The sequence below is a fragment of the Zingiber officinale genome, chromosome 1A (assembly GCF_018446385.1).
Source record: "Zingiber officinale cultivar Zhangliang chromosome 1A, Zo_v1.1, whole genome shotgun sequence".
NCBI lineage: Eukaryota > Viridiplantae > Streptophyta > Magnoliopsida > Zingiberales > Zingiberaceae > Zingiber > Zingiber officinale.
Window position 1 is genome coordinate 129,999,895 of NC_055987.1, and position 25,159 is coordinate 130,025,053.

At 40.5% G+C, this 25,159-nt stretch overlaps 2 protein-coding genes across 3 annotated transcripts; one reads left to right on the top strand and one right to left on the bottom strand.

Moving 5' to 3' along the window:
* The first annotated feature begins 3,199 nt into the window (after positions 1-3,199).
* On the top strand, positions 3,200-5,555 carry LOC122002899 (O-fucosyltransferase 31-like). Its single transcript, XM_042558288.1, has 8 exons — positions 3,200-3,272; positions 3,518-3,594; positions 3,704-3,942; positions 4,618-4,687; positions 4,766-4,847; positions 4,961-5,031; positions 5,123-5,211; positions 5,318-5,555. The coding sequence occupies exons 1-8, from the start codon at positions 3,200-3,202 to the stop codon at positions 5,553-5,555; spliced, it is 939 nt and encodes a 312-aa protein (XP_042414222.1).
* Positions 5,556-6,124: 569 nt separating this feature from the next.
* LOC122033372 (methyltransferase-like protein 7A) lies at positions 6,125-9,253 on the bottom strand. 2 transcript variants are annotated; one of them, XM_042592380.1, is made up of 6 exons: positions 8,987-9,253; positions 8,824-8,919; positions 8,252-8,470; positions 7,638-7,734; positions 6,803-6,865; positions 6,125-6,352 (listed from the first exon to the last, which is right to left on the bottom strand). In XM_042592380.1, exons 1-6 carry the CDS (start codon positions 9,227-9,229, stop codon positions 6,159-6,161), a joined length of 912 nt encoding a protein of 303 aa, XP_042448314.1. In that variant the 5' UTR covers positions 9,230-9,253; the 3' UTR covers positions 6,125-6,158. The 2 variants fall into 2 exon arrangements, with proteins under 2 accessions (XP_042448314.1, XP_042448317.1); XM_042592383.1 differs by lacking the exon at positions 6,803-6,865.
* Between the last annotated feature and the right edge of the window lie 15,906 nt (positions 9,254-25,159).

Genomic DNA, 25,159 nt, shown 5'->3' on the forward strand with positions numbered 1-25,159 from the left:
TCTGATCCCACGGAAATTTTCCATCGGCCATCAGGGTAAATCGAAAAGAGCTCGCAGTGGGCATTCCAGGAGCCGAACATCTTTTAGTTGCGTGCCCGATTTGAAGAAAAAATTCATACAAATTCGTCATAGTTGGGGGCTCGAACTGCGAGTGTCTGGATGACAACCTGGATGTCCTGTCGCTATAGACAGCAAACCTATAGATTCTCTTAAGACAATTTAGAGAAATAAAAACAAGTGATAACTGGAGAAGATGTTAAAGATGTATATATAGTGAACAATTAGGGGTGTAAATGAGCTAAACCATTCGTGAGTTATTCGAAACTCGATTCGATAAAAGCTCGTTTAATGAGGCTTGTTAAGATAAACAAACCAAGCTCAAGCTTCACAATATTCGGCTCGTGAGCTCGTGAACATGTTCGTTAAGCTCATAAATCAACTTTTAAATAAAAAAATAATAGTTTTGATATTGAATTTATAGATTTTACATTAAAAACATAGACAAATATATTAAATTTATTTATTATAATAAAATTATAAAATTTAACAAGAATATTATAATTTTTTAAAAATATATAATTTAGTTTTTAATGAATATTTAAATTTATAATTTATATTTATTAAACTCGTTTAGGCTCGATAAAAACTCGAATAAGCTCGTGAGTCATGAATATATTCGTTAAATAAAGCTCGAGCTTGCCTCGATTATAAACGAGCCAAACTCAAACATCCAAGAGTTCGGTTCGGCTCGATTACACCCCTATGAACAATACAACTGTAACGCTCCTAGTTTTTTTTTACACATAATAAAATATAACTTGTGGACGCCACCTATTCTTACTTCCATAAAGGGTTCTTAGTTCAAATTACATAGACGGTTCAAAGATAAACATAAAAAATACAGAATTTAATCTGGATGGTCTTCGGGTTGTACTGCCTTTGTTCCGAGCTGGCTCACTGGTCAATGCCTCCTGTCTCATTTGTCTCATTATCTGAAAAAAGTATAATCTGTGAGTTGAGAGACTCAGCATATTCGAAATAATATTATGTATTAATTAACGAATATAATCTAGTGTACTAAGGGGAATCACATACAAGGTAACTTGGGGTCTCTCTACTAGCATACTATGAACGTAAGCATAGACACTGATATAAGCAAGAGAGAATAAACATGAGTGTGCATATTAACAACCATAATCATGAGCATGAACATAAGCATGAATAGACTTAATCGTGGGCATGAACATAACATATCATGAACTTAACATTTTTATAACATATTATGGACTTAACGTTTTCATAGCATAACATGGATCTGAATTTAGCTTATCCTGAACCTAACTTATTCATAACATATTATGGAAACTGATATTGGGCTCCCTCTGGGATCTTGTCACATAAATGGGCTCCCTCTGGGCCTTTTCCTATAAATGGGCTCACTTTGGGGCCTTTTCCCGTAAATGGGCTCCCTCTGGGGCCTTTTCCCATAAATGGGCTCCCTCCGGGGCCTTTTTCCTCACAGTATTCCCATCAAACCTCATCATGTTGTCGCAGTAGACTTACCGATATTGGGCTCCCTCTGGGGCCTAACATCTTTTAGTTGCGTGCCCGATTTGAAGGAAAAATTCCTACTAATTCGTCATAGTTGGGGGCTCGAACTGCGAGTGTCTGGGTGACAATCTGGATGCCCTGCCGCTATAGACAGCAAACCTATAGATTCTCCCAAGACAATTTAGAGAAATAAAAACAAGTGATAATTGGAGAAAATGTTAAAGATGTATATATAGCGAACAATTAGGAGTGTAAATGAGCTAAACCGCTCCTGAGCTATTCAAAGCTCGATTCAATAAAAGCTCGTTTGAACTCGTTTAATGAGACTCATTAAGATAAACAAACCAAGCTCAAGCTTCACAATATTCGACTCATTAGCTCGTGAACATGTTCGTTAAGCTCATAAATCAACTTTTAAATAAAAAAATAATAGTTTTGATATTGAATTTATAGATTTTACATTCTATTTATGAAAAACATAGACAAATATATTAAATTTATTTATTAGAATAAAATTATAAATTTTAACAAGAATATTATATATATTTTTTAAATATATAATTTAATTTTTAATGAATATTTAAATTTATAATTTATATTTATTAAGCTCGTTTAGACTCGATAAAAGCTCGAATAAGCTCGTGAGCCATGAATATATTCGTTAAATAAAGCTCGAGCTCGGCTCGACTATAAACGAGCCAAACTCAAACATCCAAGAGTTCGGTTCGACTCGATTATACCCCTATGAACAATACAACCTTTGGGAAAGATTGTGGAGAAATCTATTCATGAATGAGCGTTCACCAAGAAAAAAGTAACGTAAAATTCAAAATTAAAAGGCCTTAATTCCAAATTTTAATTAATTTTATCTATGTGCCCACGCCCAAGTGTCCATATTTGATATATATAAAAATATCTTCCACTTGGTCACCAAGGTCACCAATCAAATACAAAATACTTGATGCACATCTTTTAATAAGTCTATCAAATATCTTCATTCTTTCTAATGTGGGATTAAACATATATCACTATATTCAACAAAATCATAGACGTATAATCTAAGTTTGGCAATCTACATCACTTTTTCTCACTGTCTCAATTCTCATCGATTTTCATCATTCTCTTCTTCCCTCTCCCTCTTCAATTTTTATATAACTTTCTTATTTTTATATCACAACATATCAATCCATCTATCTATTTTTGACTCTTTTGTATAATTATACAGTCATATCAATCAATTGATTGATTCTTCGAGAAAAATTATAATTGAATCTATTTATTTCTGTATCTCATCGGTTCTTAGATGATATAATATATATTCTATTGCATAACTTGACGTATGATTAATAATTTAATTTTTATTTTATTTTAGATTATAATGGTTATAGAATAAATTATGTTAGTATTAATATTAAATAATACTGTTTAATTATCCGACAATAAATATTTATTTTATATAATATGTACATTCATATTACGTAACGCGTGATGATTAATGTAAAATAGTAGATGACGACGGCAGCGTCGGCGGAGCGGACGGAGAAGTCAATGCAAGATTCCTGTTTCAAGTGATGTCCCGACTTTCTCAGTGAGATAAAACGGAACCGGTCGGGCAACACAAATTGAACCATTCGGCCTAATCGTGGTGATGGAAGAGAAATTGAACTTCCGAGCTCAACTTCCATTGAACTGCCCGTTGTCTACTGCTCGTTGGCTGAGGGGTAGGGGCATACCGGATCGGATTTGAACAGTTTGATCCGCAAGATCCCGATCGATGCGGTGTCTCTTCAGTCTTCTCTTCTATGATTCGAGGCTCGGGGCTATGGTACAGTAAATTATCATCTAATTATTTGTGATTCGAATTTCAATTATGATAAATTTATAGAAAAATTTATGCTGATGATTTATAAAAAAATTTAATAGAACTATACGTTAATCAACTTGATTAATCATTTTTTTCAAACAGATTCGAGTCTCAATGCCGCTGCCGTCCGTCAATCTCCAACGGTGCTCTCCGGCGATGGCCGTCGTAAACCCTCCCCGGCAAGATCGTGACCGGCGAATGTACATTTCTACCCGAACGCACTCGTTCCGTTAGCAGTAAACGGACGCGTACCTCATCATATGATTTCCTTAACCGGTCGCCCCGCAGCTGGATCCAGCGAACCCCAGCATCGTCCGCTCTCCACTCTTCCCTCACAATCTGCGATCTCAGGTGCTAATGCTGCTGCGGTGGTGGCGCTACCGTTACCGGCCACTACAGAGGAGTGGACTGCTGGCGGGTTCGCTGACGCTCCTCCTCCCGGCCTTCTTCCCCGCACTCTTCAGTCCGCTTCGTCGCGCCTTTCCTTCCATCTTCTCTGTGAGCTCTCTTCTCTTCGACTTTAATTCGTATGAAATGGCTTCCGAATTTTAGATTTGGTGAAATTTCGCGTCGAAAGTTGTCATTTTTTTGGTTTTTCTAATTACGAAAACTATGGTAACGTGGGATTGTTGATGACTCGATATGATCCATGTCTTTGATTGGCCTACCGAATTCTTGCGCTTCGAGGTTATCATGAATGGATTGATTACCCAATTTTTTCAAAGCACTCGATGACCATTAAATTCATGGAGAATTTCATTTTAGATGGAGCCGGAATCAACGGGATGGACGTCATTTTATACTAAATTGCTGTTAAAATCTATCAAATTATGGAATTTTGAATGCATAGTGTATGCACTGTAAACCATGGCCCAATCTTTAGCTGAAGAATTTGCTAGACTAAATTTATTTATTGGTCAATCTTTAGCTTAAGTACTCCATGCTAAGGAAAGTGTATTAGAGTGATGAGAGTGAGTTTGTTATTCAGAAATTTACAAGGTACTCAAGACTGTTCAAATACTTGATTCTTTTGAAAATGCATGAAGCTTCAGTTTGTTGATAACACCTAGTTGTCACAGTGTACATCCACGTGTTTTTGCTTCTTCAGTGACACCATACATCGTTGTAATGTTGATGTTATATAAATTGGGCATTATTATCATTTTAATTGCTAAATGAGTTGAGAGGATACTCTCTTGCAGGAGTGGAATGCTCTATGCTCCACAACTTCGTCATCTGTCCCTTCTAAATGGTGCCTTACAACACAAACAAGTAAGTAAATATACACACTAATCATCATATATATAAAACTTTTTCAATGTTCATCTTCATTGTTTCCATTTTTTCAAGTCAATTGACAAAAAGTCTGAGCTTTGGGCTCCCTTAGCACCACAAGGATGGAAACCTTGTATTGAATCTTCGAGTACCTCCTGTAAGTGCTCTACAACAGTGAGACTATGTAGTCAACTTAGAAGTCTCCTTTTTCCGTGTATTGATTTATCTTGATGGTTTTGTTGGCTGACATTTTAATTTTATACTCTCTAGCACTCCCTATGACGTCAAATGGATTTATTCAGGTTTTTCTTGATGGTGGGCTGAACCAACAAAGAATGGGAGTAAGCAAGATTCATAGTTTTTGTTTTTTATTTTTATTTTTCTACATATGTAACCAAAAACTTCCAATTCAACGTCATGGTTGTTTTATAGATCTGTGATGCAGTTGCTGTTGCTAAAATTTTGAATGCTACCCTTATTATTCCATACCTTGAAGTTAATCTTGTTTGCCAATATACTAGGTAAGTCTTGGAGAAACAGCCTTATTTTTCTTCATCATATGTTTAGAAAGTTTAGGACTTGAACAAAGAACAAAATTAATGTTTTTTTTTTTTTTTGCTTTTGCAGCTCATTTGAGGAGATATTTGACATCGACCATTTTATTGATACACTAATAGATGACATCTCAGTAGCTAGAGGATTGCCAAAAGAATACTCTTGGAGCACCAGAGAGTATTATGCTACTAGCATTCGTGCTACAAGAGTGAAGACTGCATCTGTTCATGCTTCCGCAGATTGGTATCTCAAAAATGTTTTACCTGTCTTACACAGGTCTGTGATCATACGACTTTTTCATGTTGCTTGAACAATTTATCAGTAGTGCATTACTACATTTACCATCTCCCTCGTGTTGTACTACAAGGATTGGGTACTACTCTTCTTGTGCTTTAATGATCTTCTTTGATTGTACGAAAAATCATCATGTTGCTAGAGTCCTCGTGCTTTAATAATTTCCTTCGATTATATATAAACTCATCATGTTGCCAGAGTCCTAATACAAACTTGTAATTGACATTTGAAATGTATTTATTAGTTTTAGTTGTCGGGATGTTAATACTCAACAAGGTCTATGTACTAACACTGATCTATTGCTGCTTTCAACAGGCGGTCGAGTCAGGTCACAAGACGAGACAAGGACAGATCAGAGCGAGGAAGCCTAAACAGTCTATTTACACATATCCAGCTCCAGATTGCATGTGTGAAGGATGAGGTATCAGGGTTTTTTTTTTACCTTTCTTCGGATACCTTCTTGATACTCTCTAGTTTTTGTAGGTCAAGAAATTTTAAAATACCATTTTCTGGGATAACTGTTCCTTTAAGTTGAAGTGGATACTTGTTTTGGGACTATTAATGTGCCATTATTTCAAGGAAAGATACTTGGATCAAACTTCACCAATGAAGAATTACTTCATTTACATACTATACCATATACATGTGGGCTTATGATGGAGAAAGATGAGAGGAAACAAGTTTGGAGGTTAACACTCGAAAAGCCAGCTTCAGATATGCTCTTCCCTGTTTCTCTTGTCAAGTGGCATCCATCGGCCACAATCTGTTCCAGTGGATCAAGAACATTTTGCGCAAAGCGAAGAAAGGAACCATCTGCAAAAAAACAGCAGTTACTTATGCGGGTGCTTCAATCGCGTTTTAAAAGCTCAAGAATTACTTCAATCTTCTTTATGTTTTAAGCCAAATACAAGCGAAGAAAAGAACCATCTGTACGAAACAACACAAAAATAACATATTCGGAAAGCTTAAGAAATGATGTTTGGAGCCAAATATAATCTAAGGCTCAAGAATGTTTGGCACGGAGCAAAGAAAAGAGTCATCTGCGTGAAACCACACAATGGAAGAAATAAGTAGAGGATATCAAAGAAAATATTAGTTAATATAATAAAATATCATTTAATTAGGTATTGACAATAGATTCTTGCAATAAGCTCAATGGAAGCATAAGCCCCAAATAGTTGACAGTTGGGACAAACACGGTTCAATGATGAAGATCATACTCATTACAGAAAAACAATTAGAAGCTATCTGAAGAACAAGTACCTCGTGCAGCAACATGCTCAATGAACAAGTAAAGACCACCAGGTTTCAATACTCTTCTGACTTCTGCATAGAGTTGTTTTTTTATAGTGTTTATCATATAATGCAGCCTTACTATCAAGTAGAGAAGTACTCGAGCCAAAAGCATTAAACAAGCTCCAACGATGAAACTATAAACCTTTTGCAAATATCATGATATTTGTTACCAGTCTACTAACTGGATTTCAAAATTATGTACCATAGGTAGAAAACAAAAAGTGCCATCGAATTTAACACAATCGTGCAAGAAAGAGATTCAGAAAAATATTAGCAACCATTGAGCCAGCCGCTTCATTATCTACGTTCTGTAGAAGAAACAATCACGGAAAAACAAACTCTCATGTACTTGATCATTTCATGTTGATTATGATTCCATGATTCACCTACGGAACCGTCATTGAAATAGACATTTCCTTCAAATACTTTTTCTGGTCAATAGTATTCAAATGTTTCATGGAAATTTATCATCTACCTCTTGTGAACTTGATCATGTAATTAAGAAGCTGATTCCATGATTCACCTAGGGTTTTTGCAGATTGCTAAACACAAACAATATGCAAGACCAGTCCTTGAAATGGGAATTTTCTTCAAAACCCTTTTGCTGGTCAACAATACCCTAGTATTTCAATCTGTTAACCATTGGAGTGAGTTGAAAGCAACTTTAACGAGCATGTCAAAGGACTAATTCCAGGGTTACAATACATGAAGCACAGACCTATCGCAGAACTGCAGAATCAACCTTATTTCATTCAAGTACGGTTAATGAAGAAATCAATGATTAGCGTGTGTAAGTAAATACCTCTCAGTGTCAATGCAACGTCACTAACAGAACATAATACCAGAGTACCAATCACAGCATCCATAGTGTTGTCCTCCACATTTAAGGCTTCCCCAACCTACAAAATAGAAAAGACTTAGGGCCAATTCCAACAGGAAGGGATAAGGCTTGGAAAGGAATGAACTAGGAAAAGGAAATCTGAGGAAATGAATAGACAAAGATATTTTCTAATGTGCGATTCCTCGGAGAGAAAGAAAGGAAGGAAAGTTTTATTTTTAAAAATAAATAAATGCTAAACAACATTTAAAAAGTTATTTGAAAATATAAATTTATGCTTAAATTTATTTGGGGAAATATTTCCCCAGGCGCTTTTTCTTCAGTCAATCGTTCAGCCATAGGAAAGTGACCCATAATTTTCATGGAGAATTACACCCTTAAACTAAATAAAGTCTAGGAGTTGAGACATACAACATGATATCGTAAGCAGAAAAGAATGAAAAACTTCAACGAACTAGCAGCATAATTCCATCCAATTCTTAATTCTTATACTTGTAGTAATGCAAAGCTCAATAAGTAACCTTTGGGGTCATTAGATAGCTATTCAAATATCCAAAACAAACAAGAGAGTATCATACCCCTTTCACAAAGCTGAACCTTGTTGATTGCAGTCCAACAGCTTCTGCTGATGCTCTTGCGTATTTCTCCATCTGTTTATTTGGATCTACTCCAACAATATAACGACCAGCAGCACCAGCATAATACCGGAAGTTAGGACCAGTGCCGACACCAAGCTCTAACACTTTGCAAACTTCTCCTGACAACTGAGTAAAAAGCTTCTTCTTGTATACTGCAACCTTTTGACGCAAGCAAGAAAGGCAACAAAATGATTAGCTAGAAGCTCACGAATACACAACATTGAGCCCCACTTATAATTGCTTATTATCCAATTCATCGGCTCAAAGCTAATCTTTGGGTAAGTTAACTGAAATAACTCCATTGTTGCTTTAGCTAACTTAAAATTGATTTCCAGCGTTATATGCTCCCTTCCAAATTTATCCATACATCAACATCCAACAAATACTTCAAGATCAATAACCCTGCTTTAGTAAACACTCGATGACATTATTGTAGCACACGAAAATGTAAGTTTGGTAGCTAACTACGCTAATTGAACTCTGCTACTACACAATTTCGTTTCAAGTGATACCTCAGATTCATAGCTTTGCATGCTTTGATCCATCGCCTTAGCGTAGAACTCCTCGTACCAATCCGGCCTCGGTGGATGAACCCTCTTCAAAGCGACCTGAAACAAAAGAGGGCACCGATTACAACAATCTGTGGACGGTGGTATTAAAGATTTGACCACTCACGTCCGGATCGGAAGGGCATCTGGCGCCGGCGGGGGAGGTAGGAAGAAGGGGAAGTGCCACGGTCGAAGCTCCCAAGAGGAGACGCCTCTTGGTCACTGGCCGGCAGCATGGGCAAAACACCGATAAAGGAGGCGAGAGGAGCCTCCAGGAGGAACTGCTACTTGGAGTGGCACCGGCGGTGGGGGATTGGATTGGGGCGGTGGCGATTAGGGAGGAGACGTTGTTGGAGCAGGCAGACTGCATTTTAATTTAATTTTTTATACAATAAAATTTATCTTTATACATTCAACCAAGAGATATAAATAAATAAATAAAAACTACATATGATGTATTTTTTTTAAAATTATTTTCGACAATTTATCAAATGATGTAGGCATCTTTTAATATTTATCAAAAGATGTATCATAATTTTATTTATATCAAATAGTATAAAATAAAAAATAAATTTTCTTTTTTACTCCTCTCGTCAATCTTCTCTTGTCAATCATCATTTTTCAAGTATCCAAGCCACATTTTTAATTGAAAATTATTTTATGGTTCAGATGTACGTCCTCTCACCCTCTCTCTCCCTCCATCCTCTTCTTGGTCTTATAAACACGAAGCGATCATGAACCTCCTCCGCTTGTTATACCTTCTCGTGCTGTTTAGCGGCATTGCAAAAGACTATTTAGGGTTTAGAGATATTATCGCAAGATTTCAAGAGAAGGGTTCATAGGACATCAGTGGTTAAGAATCGCAACGTTGAAGAACAAATTTGTAGCAAGAGGAAAATTAGTAGAAGAAGACAATTAAAGATTTAGCGATGTATGTATAAATTTTTTACTGTAAAATAGGGTTGTTATGTAAAAAAAAAAATTACAATTTGGTAGCAAAAGGTGATGACAAAAATCGTGTTTATGGTTTCATTCGATGTCTGGGAAATAAATATTCAACAACACCAGTAATATAATGTACTCCAATACTTAATCGATTTGCAAGGTGCTCCACTATGATGCTAGATTTCAGCTAGATCTTGCTCACGCATGTTAGATTGATAAGGTAGGTATCAGAATGTTGGGCCTGATATGCAATCATATCAAACCCAGTGTATTCATTGATAAAAAATTTGGTTTGATATCATATCTGTTGGAACCCCAAGGTTGTTTTGGTGTGATCAACAAGCTAAGTTAGGTCCTGTGTGTGTCTAACCTTGTGTCTAAGTGTGCAAGAGCTTAGGAGCACAGGTAGTCGAGCGGAAGACGCAACTAGCGAGAAGGACGGCAGTCCGAGGGACGAGGTGCTGCGGAAGAGTACACCGACGGACGAGAAGGAAGCGTGCGGTGGTTCCGAGGGACGAAAGCCGGAGCGGAAGATTGCTTGGGGAGCAAGAGACGCAGCTAGCGAGAAGGACGGCACGCGGTGCGTTCGAGGGACGAAGACTGCAGATGAGTACGCTGGTGGACGAGAAGGAAACACGCGACGATTCCGAGGGACGAGAAGCCGGAGGGAAGCCCGCTCGTGAAGACCGGAAGATGAGTTCGGGTGAGCCCTTTTCCGGATGGCGGAGATCACCTAAGCGAACGGATCCGGAGTAGAAGACCCGGACCGAGCCGAACCGAACCGGAGCAGAGGCCCCGGACGAAAAAGTCAACCGCTGTTGACTTTTGGCTCCGGGGCGCCCGGAGCAGCCCGGGGCACCCGGAGCAGCCCGGGGCACCCGGAACCCTTCCGGGCGCCCGAAACTATTTTGCTGACCAGATCGCGTCAAACGCGATCTGAACGTTGGGAATAAAGTTTTATCCCCCTAGGGTGCCCGGAACCCCTTCCAGGCGCCCCGACCAAGGCTATAAATATAGCCTTGGTCCAGGAGCTTTTCATCAGTTCAGAAATTGTAACAACACTTGTGTGCTTCCACTGCTTTGATTAGCTTCTTTTTTTTTGTGCCTACACTGCTGTAAACGAGGCTTCTCTGCTTGAAGGAGTTTTTAGTGCAGCCATCTTCTTTGGAATAACAACCTCACCGGTTGTAACCAAGTCAAATCCGGTGCCTCGTTTTTATGCTTTATTTTTTGCTTAATCTATTTTTCAAGTGTTAGCTTAATCGTTCGAGAAAGGGTTGTGTTTTATTCAGGGCTAGTCAACCCCCCCTTCTAGCTGACCCAACGGTCCTACAAGTGGTATCAGAGCCGAGACGCTTCAGGAGGACTAACCGCCGAACGAAGCAACGAGATGGCCGGACCAAGCATCCACCCGTCGAAATACGAAGGGGACTTCGCTACCTGGAAAAAACTAATGCAGGTATTTTTTTACAACGGATATTGAATTAATTTTAACAATGAAACTTGGCTTTGAAGCTCCAGAGGACAAGGAAATAAATCAATGGACAAAAAGGGAGCAGGCCGACTTCGTGGCGAACGGCAAAGCAGAATACCATCTGCTGAGCGTTCTTCCGCCTCAAGAAATCAACAGGATCGGTAAATATAACTCCGCAAAGGAACTTTGGGAGAAATTCCTCGAGCTGCATGAAGGTACGTCCGAAGCCAAGCTCGCTAGACGAAATCTGCTTCGCAATCAGCTCACCAGCCTGCGACTTGGAGAAGACGAGACAGTCACACATCTGCACTCCAGAATAAAAGAAATCATCACCGGACTCACGAATCTCGGAGAAAAGGTAAGTAACCAAGATTCGCTCAGGTACGCGTTAAATTCATTTCTGAGAAATTCAAAATGGGCATCACTAGTAAATGTTTTTTTACATTTCGAAGGACTTAGAAAAAATTTCATTAGAAGAATTTTTTTTTAACATTTGAAGTGCATGAGTCAAGATGTGCAGGAATGAAGGAGCCCAATAACAACGTCGCCCTCAAAGCTTCGAGAGACGAACCTGAGTCGGAATCTTCTCTCGACGACGAGGAAATGGTAATGATGGTAAGAAGATTCAAGAAACTTTGTAAATCTAGATCTACTAACCATCCGCAGGGGAAGAAGAAAAGGACGATCCGCTGCTACCACTACGATGAAGAAGGGCACGTCAAGGACAACTGCCCCAAGCTGAAGAACAAAGACAAGGAGAAGGGTAAGAAGCCTATCTAGAAACGAAAGACCCTGAAAGCGACGTGGGACGATACGTCGTCCGAATCGGAAGTCGAAGCATTCTCCGAACTCGCACTGATAGCGAGTCATCAAGACGACGACTGCGATTCAAGCTCTTCCGAAATGAGCATCGAGAGCATCGATGAAGGGGGAGACACGTCGGAAGAAAGCAGCAGCTCAGGGGGAGAAACGAACAATGAGATCGACAAGTCAAGTCAGGTACGATCTCTTCCTCCCGATAAAATGTTTAAGTTCGTTAAACTTTTAACAAAAGATTACTGCAAATTAGAAAGTGAAAATAAAAATTTAAAAGTAATTCTAGCTAAGTCTTGTCCCTTAGAAGAATTAGATAAATTAAAACTAGCAAATGAAAAATTGAAACTTGAAAATGATGATTTGAAAATTCAAGTAGATAACTTGAGAAACCATGCATGTTCATCTAAAACCAATGTTAGAAGATTTAATAATTTAAATTGGTACTTTAAATATCACCCTGGACAAATTAGGAATATTTCAAGAAAATATGTCCCTCAAAATTTTTTAGTTAATCTAGTAGGTTGGAACCTATATTGGATTCCTAAATCATGCATAAACTAAATTTTAAAATTAAAATTAGCGCTTTAAGTGAGAAAATTAAACAAAGAATTTCTTTATGAGGCTTTGTCAAGGAAGTGGTTGTTGCTCCAATAACCAAGAAGGCTTAGTGCCTCGCCACGACCTAGAAGTCAAAATATTGAAATAAATGTTTAATTAACTTACTAATGAAGCATTAATACAAGAATTAATTAGTGCTTTAAAAAAGTTATTCAAAACATTTTATTTCAATTTAGAAATTTACTTAGAATTTTTTTTTGTCTAAGTCATTTTTTTTTGAAAAATGTGCTTAAAAATTCTTAAAAATTTAAGTTAGATTTTTTTTTAAAAAATTTGTTACTTAGGATTTTTTTTACTTAGAAAAATCATTTTCTCCTAAGTTAAAAATTTTTTCCTGAAACTAGAAATCTCAGCTTAAATTACTTAGAAATTTTTTTTCTAAATTTCTTAAAAAAAACTTAGAATTTTTTTTAAATATTTTTTTCAAATTTACTAAATCTTTAACCCTTAGATTGTTTTTTGGAACCCCATTTTTTTTATGATCAAAAGGGGAGAAGGGAAAGTATAAGTCTAGGGGGAGGTAGAGGTAGATAGATTTAATTTTTTATCTTTTCTATCTTTTTGCACTTAAATTGGAAATTAAGTTAATTCACTTAATTTTATTTTATGTCTATTTTAGCCCTAGCTTAACTTGGGTTGATCACACCAAAAAGGGGGAGATTGTTGGAACCCCAAGGTTATTTTGGTGTGATCAACAAGCTAAGTTAGGTCTTGTGTGTGTCTAACCTTGTGTCTAAGTGTGCAGGAGCTTAGGAGCACAGGTACTCGAGCGGAAGATGCAGCTAGCGAGAAGGATGACAGTCCGAGGGGCGAGGTGCTACGGAAGAGTACACTAGCGGATGAGAAGGAAGCGTGCAGTGGTTGTTAGGACCAAAAGTAGCTAGAGGGGGGGGGGGGGTGAATAGCTCTTCGCGTGCTCGTTGCGTTCGGCGTTGCTTGTTTCTTCAAAGATACGCAGCGGAAAATACAGAAACAAATCACACAACGCTAACAAGGTTGGTTTACTTGGTATCCACCTCACAAGAGGTGACTAGTCCAAGGATCCACACCTACACACACACCCTCCACTAATAAAACTCTCCTTTATGGTAACTACCAAAGGCGGAGAAGCCCTACAAGACTCAATACAAGAAGAAGAAAGGGTAGTAAAGAAATACAAGCTTACAAGCTTACAATGAGTGCACAAACCCTAACCCTAGTTTCTTCTTCTTGCTTTGATCCGCCTCTTGACTTGGAAGAGCCTCCAAGATCCTTCAAGAACTGGCGATCTCGAGCTTGAGAAGAGTTGTGGAGGAGCTGGTGAAGATCTGAGATGAATCTATGAAGTTCTTGCTCTTGCGCCTGCGGCCTTTATCGACGCTAACGGTCGGATCCCGATCGATTCGAATGTTCCCAATCGATCGGGAGGCTTTGGATCGATCACGGATCGATCCGAGCGCCTCAGTGCTCTGAAAGCGCTGGATCGATCCACGGATCGATCCGGCGCTTATCGGCGTCCCAATCGATCCATCGATCGATTGGGACCTCTGATCGATCCACGGATCGATCCGAGCTTTCAGTCGGATGGATCGGTGGATCGATCCAGAAGCTGGATCGATCCATCGATCGATCCGGTAGTTTTTGTCCGAAACCAAGTCCTAAACCTCAAACCAACATCCGGTCAACCTTGACTGTTGGTATGTCATGCCTAGCATCTAGTCACTCCCTTAACCTGCTAGGACTTTACCAAGTGTCGGTCAATCCTTTGACCCACTTGGACTTTTCTCTGTGCCAAGTATCCGGTCAATCCCTTTGACCTACTTGGACTTTTCTTTCATGCCAAGTATCCAGTCAATCCTTTGACCTACTTGGACTTCCCAGCACCAGATGTCCGATCATCCTTGATCCATCTGGATTTTCCCTTGCCTGGCTTCACTCACCAGGGCTTTCACCTAGCTTCACTCACTAGGACTTTCACCTAGCTTCACTCACTAGGGTTTTCACTCTGCCTAGCTTCACTCACTAGGACTTTCACCTGGCTTCACTCACCAGGATTTTCCATCTGCCTAGCTTCACTCACTAGGACTTTCACCTGGCTTCACTCACCAGGATTTCCATCTGCCTAGCTTCACTCACTAGGACTTTCACCTAGCTTCACTCACTAGGGTTTTCACTCTGCCTAGCTTCACTCACTAGGACTTCCTTCTGCCTGGCTTCACTCACCAGGACTTTTCTTCTGCCTGGCTTCACTCACCAGGACTTTCATTTTGCCTAACATCCCAGTTAGGACTTCCCAGTCAAGTATCCAGTCAACCTTGACCTACTTGACTTTTCTTCAATCAATATCTTATTGTCAAACATCTAAACCCAAACCAAGACTCAGCTTGGTTACCCAGGTCAACCTTGACCTGAGGGATATTGCACCAACAATCTCCCCCTTTTTGATGTTTGACAATACCACAATAACACTTACAATCCCATATGTAAGTTAGGCTAATCCCATAGCCTCCTTCTTCATGCCACTAGGTAATGAAAGCATAAATTAAGCTCTTCATTCTCCCCCTAAGAGGGCAAACTCCCTCTAGGTAATGAAAGCCTAACTTACTCCCTTTCATGAGTCCTTTCATTCTCCCCCTATGACCTTCCCATAGGTAATGAAGGACTAAGCTTAACCATACATTCTCCCCCTATTGGCACACATCAACCCATCGTTGGACACACATCGACCTATGCTCCAATTCTGGGCACACTTCAACAAATCCATTTGTTGAAGACTCTCCCCCTGAAGAGTTGCTCATCGTTGTTCACAACATCACTCGTTGTGATCAACACGATAATGAAGGTCCCATACCCTTCATTTATCCTTAACTTCTCCCTCAATGTAGACAACTACCCAACCTTGAGCATTATCTACTACTTGAGTGTCCACTTGAAATAATGAGGATATCCACTCCCCATTTCTCCCCATTTCAAGTGTAAATGCTCAACCTTGAGCAAGTTTACAACAGAAGGTTAACCACCTTCCAAGGTTCATGAAAAATAATTTTCATGTCTTTAAAGAGTCCCTCCCCCTAAAGACATGGTGGTAACTTCTGTCATTGCACCAACAATGACTTGGAATCCCTAAAACATTAGGAAACCCAAATTTGGAAGTTTTGAGGTTCAAATATTCAAAATTTGAAACAACCTCAACCTAAACTTCTACTTAGTCTTCGTTAACCAATCCATCCTTGTTTTCAACATGAAAACACCCTTTGTATGTATACAAATGTATTTAAGGGGTTTGGAATGGTTACCTAGACTCAAGGAGGTTCAAAGATGCTGAAATCAGGCCTCCAGCCAAAATAAGCAACTTGGATCGATTGGAGTTGGGTTCCAATCGATTGAACTTTTCGAATCGATCCACGGATCGATTCAGACTCCTGATCGATCGGCTGATCGATCCAAGAGCTCTCGCTGGAATTGCCGTTTGAATCGATCCATGGATCGATTCAGAACTCAATCGATCCATGGATCGATCGAGCTCGATAGTTGCTGAAATTCCTTTTCACTCCAGAAACCCTAGAAAATTCTACAAAATCCAAAAATTATGAAATTTCGTGTAGACATTATTTAGGGCATACTTAATCATGGAAAAATAGCTTTCTATGAAAATACATCATATTTTCAAAGATTGACACAAACTTGAAAACTTGCAAAAACTTTAGTGTTTTTCTTCAAGTTTGTGTCTAACTATTCAATGATGATTACTATCAAAAGATAGCCTTCACCAAGGTTTTCCAAAAACATTTAAAAACATTTTCAAAACCAATATCCCATCATGTTCCTTGGGCATAATGCACATGACTTGTACATTAGCTTTCCCAATGATGGGAAAACACATAACTATGTGTTTTGATGAACTTAAAACTCAAAAGAATGCACTAAATCAACATCTTGAGTTTTGTTCATCATCCTAACATCTCACTTGTATCTAATGTGCACTGAAACACATACAAGTCATCTTATAGGTCTTTGTGAGATGTAAGATTTTGGTTTTGCCCTATTCTAGGGATCATGCATATCTATCTAGGCATTTTGAGAGGTAGACATCCACAAAGGATGTTACTTGTTGATTTACTTGTTAAACAAATGTCACTTGTTTATTCCACTTGTTGTAAACAAATGCCACTTGTTTAACTAATGTCATATGTCCTTAATTTTTAAGGAAATAAATATAATGCATGATAATGTTATGACATACATCAAAATAAAATAGCTTTCAAAAGAAAGATTCCTATAACTACATGATGTATGTATGGCATGACATGGTATTTTTGTATTTTTCATGATAAGTCATGAATGCAAAATACAAATAAGATAAAATATGATGTCATGGCATATTATGAGCAAACAATCATGGCAAGGTTTAGCATAAATAAAATATACCTAGATTACCTATCTAAGTATCGTTAATCTTAGCTAATCCTAAGACTTAAACCCTAGCTTGCCCAAAGTGCTTCAAGAAAATGCCAAAGCCTAAGTTTGCATTTCTTATTCCCTTTCATTAATTTATGCCAATTAAAATGAACATGTCCTCAAATGTTGGCATATTTCATTTTTCCTCAAGAGCAGCACTTTTAAATTTAAGGCCCGGATTGCCTTAAATTGCCTAAGAACATACCAAAAACCCAACTTGATAGTTCTTATTAATTTTCCAATATGTTCCATTTAAGATTAAAATTAAATCTTCCACCATTAGGCACATTTTACTCTTTCAAGGAGTAAATAATAGGTCCATTTCATTTTCAAAGGTTAACTAAACCTTGAAAATGCTCCTTGAGTGTCAATTTCCTCAAAGTTGGGTTAACTACCCTTCTAATCGGAGTTGACACTCTCTAACCCATCTATGGGGTAGAGAAGATGCTCCTAGGAACCCAACACCTATTGGTGCTCCTTGGATGCTCTAGGTACTCACTAGGGATAACTTCCTAGTGACCTTGTTGGGCTTCTTAGAAGCCTTGGTCACATTTTCTAGGTCAACTCTAGGGATAGCCTCCCTTGTGACCTTGTTTGTGACTTTCTTAGACTTCTTAGAAGTCTTAGTCACATTGTTGCAAAAATACTCTTAGGGATGACTTCCCTAGTATTCTTGGCTTGACCACTAGACCTAGGGTTTGTTCCATAACTATATGGAACTCTATGGTAAGAGGGCACATCCTTCTTAGCCTTTGGTTTGTATCCCAAACCTCTATGGCCATTGGATGACTTTTGTACCCCTAAACCTAGGTTATGCTCATTTTGCCCTAATAGGATATTTTCCATCCTTTTTAGGGTCTTTTCCATTTTATCAAGCCTTGATCTCAAGACTTGATTTTCTATCACTAAGTCCTTAGTTTTTGGTTTTTCATTTGATCCATGAGCATTTTTGTTTCTAGGCTTGTATCTTACATCCTTAGAGTTATCGCCTAGGTTTTTACCTACATTCCTAGCCTTAGGGATAGTAGTTTTGGCATGTAGGGCCACATGCTTTTCCTTAAAGCCCTCATGCTTCCTATTCTTATGGTAAATCGCATTAAAATGATAAAAGTTAGAACTATCATGCTTTTTACCATTTTGCAAAGGAATAGGCTCAACAAATGTTACCTTCTTCTTTACCTTGGAGGCTCCCCCTTGACTAGTGCCTCCTTGAGCCTTGACCACTTTCTTCCCCTTGGGGCATTGACTTCGATAATGCCCCTTTTGTTGACACAAGAAGCACACAATGTGCTCCTTGCTCTTCTTTGTCCCGGGGGTGGTCACCTTGGGCTTCTCCTTGCCCTTTTGTGCCACTTGGCCCTTCTTCTTGGCCAAGTTGGGACACTTGCTCTTATAGTGCCCATGTTCCCTACACTCAAAACATATTATATGATTTTTATTATTAATTGAAATATTTATACCTTTGCTTGTAGGGGTGACATCTTTTTCTTTGGATCCGGAGGTAGAAGCTTCCTCTTGATCGGACCTTGATTCTCCTCCATTTGATTTTTCTTGACTTGTGGAGGTAGAAGCTTCTTCCTCCTCTTGATCTCTTGACCCGGATGTAGAAGCTTCTTCTTCTTCTTGATCCGGTGTCACCAAGGATTGCTCCCCCTCAATCCTAGAGGTGGAGGCTTCATCATCTTGAATGTGAAACAAGGAGTATGCTCCCTCCTTGTTCCCTTCGGTGCATTCCCTTGAGGATGAAGCTTCTTGGATTTCCTCTTCTTCGGAGGTTGAGTATCTCTCAACCTCGGGGTCCTCCTCTTGGTCTTGCTCCAAAGAGTCACCCTCTTTGGATTCTTCATGATCTTGTACAGTGGAGGGGATCTCTTCATGAAGCTTGGCCAATTTGCTCCAAAGCTCCTTGGCATCTTCGAACTCTCCAACTCGAGCCAAGATGTGGCTAGGCAATAAGTTGACCAGAAGCTTGGTCACTTTGTCATTTGCCTCGCCCCTTTGAATTTGCTCTGAGCTCCATCTGCTTTTCTTTAGAAGCTTGCCCTTGGAGTTTGTTGGAGCTTTGAAGCCTTCCATTAGAGCAAACCATTGCTCTATCTCCATCATAAGAAAATTTTCGATTCTTGATTTCCAAGAATCGAAACTCGTAGAAGTGTATGGTGGAGCCACCCTTGTATCAAATCCAAGTCCATCTTGGAATTGCATCTTGAAGTTGAGCTTCTTGAATTCTTTGACTTTGATGAATTTGCTCTAACTTCTTCACCCTCTAGCTTTTGTTGTTATGCTTGACCCTTCCGGCGATGATTCCGGTGAAGAGCGGCCTCGCTCTGATACCACTTGTTAGGACCAAAAGTAGCTAGAGGGGGGGGGGGTGAATAGCTCTTCGCGTGCTCGTTGCGTTCGGCGTTGCTTGTTTCTTCAAAGATACGCAGCGGAAAATACAGAAACAAATCACACAACGCTAACAAGGTTGGTTTACTTGGTATCCACCTCACAAGAGGTGACTAGTCCAAGGATCCACACCTACACACACACCCTCCACTAATAAAACTCTCCTTTATGGTAACTACCAAAGGCGGAGAAGCCCTACAAGACTCAATACAAGAAGAAGAAAGGGTAGTAAAGAAATACAAGCTTACAAGCTTACAATGAGTGCACAAACCCTAACCCTAGTTTCTTCTTCTTGCTTTGATCCGCCTCTTGACTTGGAAGAGCCTCCAAGATCCTTCAAGAACTGGCGATCTCGAGCTTGAGAAGAGTTGTGGAGGAGCTGGTGAAGATCTGAGATGAATCTATGAAGTGCTGTTCTTGCGCAGCCATCGAACGCCTGCAGCTATAAACGACGCTAACGGTCGGATCCCGATCGATTCGAATGTTCCCAATCGATCGGGGAGGCTTTGGATCGATCCACGGATCGATCCGGCGCTTATCGAAAGCGCTGGATCGATCCACGGATCGATCCGGCGCTTATCGCGCGCTGCGTCCCAATCGATCCAGCGATCGATTGGGACCTCTGATCGATCCACGGATCGATCCGACCCTATCCAGACAGTCCGGATCGATCCACCGATCGATCTGTGAGTCGATCAGCGATCGATCCAGCACTTGGTTTTTGTCCAAAACCAAGTCCTAAACCTCCCAAACCAACATCCGGTCAACCTTGACCTGTTGGTATGTCATGCCTAGCATCTAGTCACTCCCTTGACCTGCTAGGACTCCCTTACCAAGTGTCCGGTCAATCCCTTTGACCCACTTGGACTTTTCTCTGTGCCAAGTATCCGGTCAATCCCTTTGACCTACTTGGACTTTTCTTTCATGCCAAGTATCCAGTCAATCCTTTGACCTACTTGGACTTCCCAGCACCAGATGTCCGATCATCCTTGATCCATCTGGATTTTCCCTTGCCTGGCTTCACTCACCAGGGCTTTCACCTAGCTTCACTCACTAGGACTTTCACCTAGCTTCACTCACTAGGGTTTTCACTCTGCCTAGCTTCACTCACTAGGACTTTCACCTGGCTTCACTCACCAGGATTTTCCATCTGCCTAGCTTCACTCACTAGGACTTTCACCTGGCTTCACTCACCAGGATTTCCATCTGCCTAGCTTCACTCACTAGGACTTTCACCTGGCTTCACTCACCAGGATTTCCATCTGCCTAGCTTCACTCACTAGGACTTCCTTCTGCCTGGCTTCACTCACCAGGACTTTTCTTCTGCCTGGCTTCACTCACCAGGACTTTCATTTTGCCTAACATCCCAGTTAGGACTTCCCAGTCAAGTATCCAGTCAACCTTGACCTACTTGACTTTTCTTCAATCAATATCTTATTGTCAAACATCTAAACCCAAACCAAGACTCAGCTTGGTTACCCAGGTCAACCTTGACCTGAGGGATATTGCACCAACAGTGGTTCCGAGGGACGAAAGCCGGAGCGGAAGATTGCTCGGGGAGCAAGAGACGCAGCTAGCGAGAAGGACGACATGCGGTGCGTCCAAGGAACGAAGACTGCGGATGAGTACGCCGGTGGCCGAGAAGGAAACACGCGGCGATTCCGAGGGACGAGAAGCTGGAGGGAAGCCCGCTCGTGAAGACCAGAAGTTGGGTTCGGGTGAGCCCTTTTCCGGATGGCGGAGATCACCTAAGCGAACGGATCCAGAGTAGAAGACTCAGACCGAGCCGAACCGAACCGGAGCAGAGGCCCCGGATGAAAAAGTCAACTACTGTTGACTTTTGGCTCCGGGGCGGCCGGAGCAGCCCGGGGAGCCCGGAGCCCTTCCGGGCGCCCGGACTTGTTTTGCTGACCAGATCGCGTCAAACGTAATCTGAACGTTGGGGATAAAGTTTTATCCCCCAGGGCGTCCGGAACTCCTTCCAGGCACCCTGACCAAGACTATAAATATAGCCTTGGTCCAGAAGCTTTTCATCAGTTCAGAAATTGTAACAACACTTGTGTGCTTCCACTGCTTTGATTAGCTTCTTTCTTTTTGTGCCTACACTGCTGTAAATGAGGCTTCTCCGCCTGAAGGAGTTCTTAGTGCAGCCATCTTCCTTGGATTAACAACCTCGCCGGTTGTAACCAAGTCAAATCCGGTGCCTCATTTTTATGCTTTATTTTCTGCTTAATCTATTTTTCAAGTGTTAGCTTAATCGTTAGAAAAAGAGTTGTGTTTTATTCAGGGCTAGTCAACCCCCCTTCTAGCCGACCCAACGGTCCTACAATATCTACCTTCTCCTCGCTTAACCCTTCGTAGTGATTAGGAGTTTGCATAAATCCAATTATCCTAGATCCATAAATATGTTTAGAACAAAACCCACTTGACCTAAACCTGTTTGATTACATCCAATGAACGTGTTGTTGCTTTCTGGTGTTGTAAGAAGGTAAATTGTGCTATCTATTGCTTATTTAGGGCTTTGAGTGGTGGTCCAACGTTACCAGAAATTTATGCTTCAATGAGGATCTGATATAGGATGATATTAGGCCCATGTTGTGCCTAATATGGCCTGATATGGGATCTGTTGGAGCAATCCCAATGGTCTGTGCGACCATGTGTTTTGGTGTTTGGGCAAAGGGTTTAAGTTAGGTTCACCCTTGTATTTGATATGTGTACTTGAGTTGTGCAGGACTGTAGGATACACATTGACTCTGGTTGATGGCTTCAGGTCTGGTGAAGCATGGAGCATCCGAGGGACCGTGGACAAGGCAGCGAGGACAAGGGCCGAGGGAAGTGACTTCGAGGCATACGCGAAGGATGACATTGGGGACAAGCCGCAGGCTTGTATGCATCCGAGGGACGAGACTTCATCGTCATCATCCTCATTTACATGAAATAAGGAGTATGCTCCCTCCTTATTTTTTTCTTTGCATTTTGTAGAGGATGAAACTTCTTGTTCCTCTTCTTCGGAAGTTGAGCATCTCTCAACTTTCGAGTCCTCTCCTTCTTCCTTTTGGTCTTGATTCAATGAATCACCCTCATTTGATTCTTCTTGATTTGGTACAGTGGAGGGGATCTCATGAACCTTTGCTAATTTGCTCCAAAGCTCCTTGACATCCTTGAATTCTCCAATTTGAGCCAAAATATTGCTTGGCAATAAATTGACCAATAACTTGGTCACTTTATCATTTGCCTCGCTCCTTTGAACTTGATCTTGGCTCTATTTGATCTTCTTGAGGATCTTGTCTTTTGAATTTCTTGGATCTTCGAAGCCTTCCATTAGAGCAAACCATTGTTCTATCTCCACCATCAAGAAATTTTCGATCCTTGATTTTCAAAGATCGAAGCTTGTTGAAGTGAATGGTGGAGGCACCCTTGTGTGGAATCCGAATCCATCTCTGAATTCCATTTGAAGTTGAACTCTTGATAAAATCTTTGGCTTGATGAAATTTACTTCAACTTCTTTACCCTCTAGCCTTGTTGCCCCTTCCGGTGATGATTCTGGTGAAGAGCGACCTCGCTCTGATACCACTTGTTAGGGCTGAAAAGTAGCTAGAGGGGGGTGAATAGTTTGTCGCGCTCGTCGTAGCTTGCTTCTTGGTGATGATATGCAGTGGAATATATAAGAAATAAAAATACAACACTAACACAAAGATTTACTTGGTATCTACCTTAAGAAGAGGTGACTAATCCAAAGATCTACACACATGAGCACTCTCCACTATGAAAACACTGCTTTACGGTAACTACTGAAAGCGAAGAATCCCTACAACACTCTCAGTATAAGAAGAAAGAAAGGGAAGCAAATACAATTGAAATCTTACAAGATTTACACTGGATACCCTGACCCTAGCTTCTTCTTCTTGTTGTAGATCACCTCTTGACTTGGACGTGCACAAGCACTTGCCTCCAATAATCTTCAAGAACTGACAGTGAGAGCTCGGAGAAGTTACTGTGTAGATCAGAGAAGTATCGGGCGAAGAAGTGCTGAAGAAGACGCTCACAACGGCTTTATCCAGTGCCAACGGTCGGATCCCAATCGATTAAATTACTCTTAATCGATTGGGGAGGCTTTGGATCGATCAGCTGATCGATCTAGAGCGCCTCTGTGCTCTCTGGAATTGTCTGAATCAATTGCCCGATTGATTCACAGCTTCTCGTGATTTTCCAGCCTCCCAATCGATAGCCCGATCGATTGGAGGCCCCAATCGATCGGGTGATCGATTGGGAGTGCTTCTGTGCAATCAACGATTCTCCCCAATTGATCCACTGATCGATTGGGAGGAGATTTTGTCGCGGCACCTCACCCAATCGATCAACCGATCGATTGAGAATGATTCAATCGATCGGTTGATCGATTAATTCAACTTGATTTGCCCTAATCAAGTCCCAAGCCCCTAAAACCCAACATCTGGTCCACCATGACCTGTTGAGACATCATACCTAGCATCCGATCACCCTTGACCTGTTAAGACTTCCTCACCAAGTGTCCAGTCAATCCCTTTGACCCACTTGGACTTTTCTCCTCGTGCCAAATATCCGGTCAACCCTTTGACCTACTTGGACTTCTCAATACCAGGTGTCTGGTCAACCTTGACCCACCTGGATTTCCACGTGCTTGGTTTCACTCACTAGGTCTTTCCATCTGCCTAGCTTCACTCACCAGGGCCTTCACCTAGCTTCACTCACTAGGATTTGTATACTGCCTAGCTTCACTCACTAGGTCTTTCACCTGACTTCACTCACCAGGATTTTTCAACTGTCTGGCTTCACTCACCAGGACTTCTCCTCTGCCTAGCTTCACTCACCAGGATTTTCCAACTTCCTGGCTTCACTCACCAGGATTTTCCAACTGCCTGGCTTCACTCACCAGGACTTCTCCTCTGCATAGCTTCACTCACTAGGTCTTTTACCTGGCTTCACTTACCAGGACTTCTCCTATGCCTAGCTTCACTCACTAGGTCTTTCTTGACCAGAGGAGAATTGTACCAACAATCTTCTCAAATGAATGATTGCACCTACAATCTCCATGTCTTGTCAGTCTCCATGTATTGTCTAACAACGAAACTCAAACATCAAGACTCAAGGTTGAGCTTCTCAAGCTTAGTCAACCAAGTCAACCTTGACTCAAGGGATATTACACCAACAAGTTTTACTTGGGAGTCTAGGTTGGGTCATGGAATGTGCCTAGTGGTTTGGAGACGAACTTGAGTCTCAAACCTAAGGAATTGGCACACATGGGTTGTGTTTCATGCTTAGAAATATCACATTGGGATCATATAGCATGATAATTGGTTTTGGATGTATAGATGCTATATAAACCAATGCTAGGGATGCATTGTGGGTTAGTATGGGCAAATACATCAAAAGGAAACCAAAACTAGGACTTAGGTCAAGGTTCAATTGAACCATTTAACTAGTTTTGAGTTTTGTGTCAATCTTGGGATTGGTAAGAGATATATTTTTGAATGTATTTTTCCCAAGTAGACATGGGTAAAACAGACCTCTCTATAAAATTTGAGAATTTTTGGATGTCTGTGGAATTATTGGCGCATTTCTGAAGTTAGGTTAGAAATG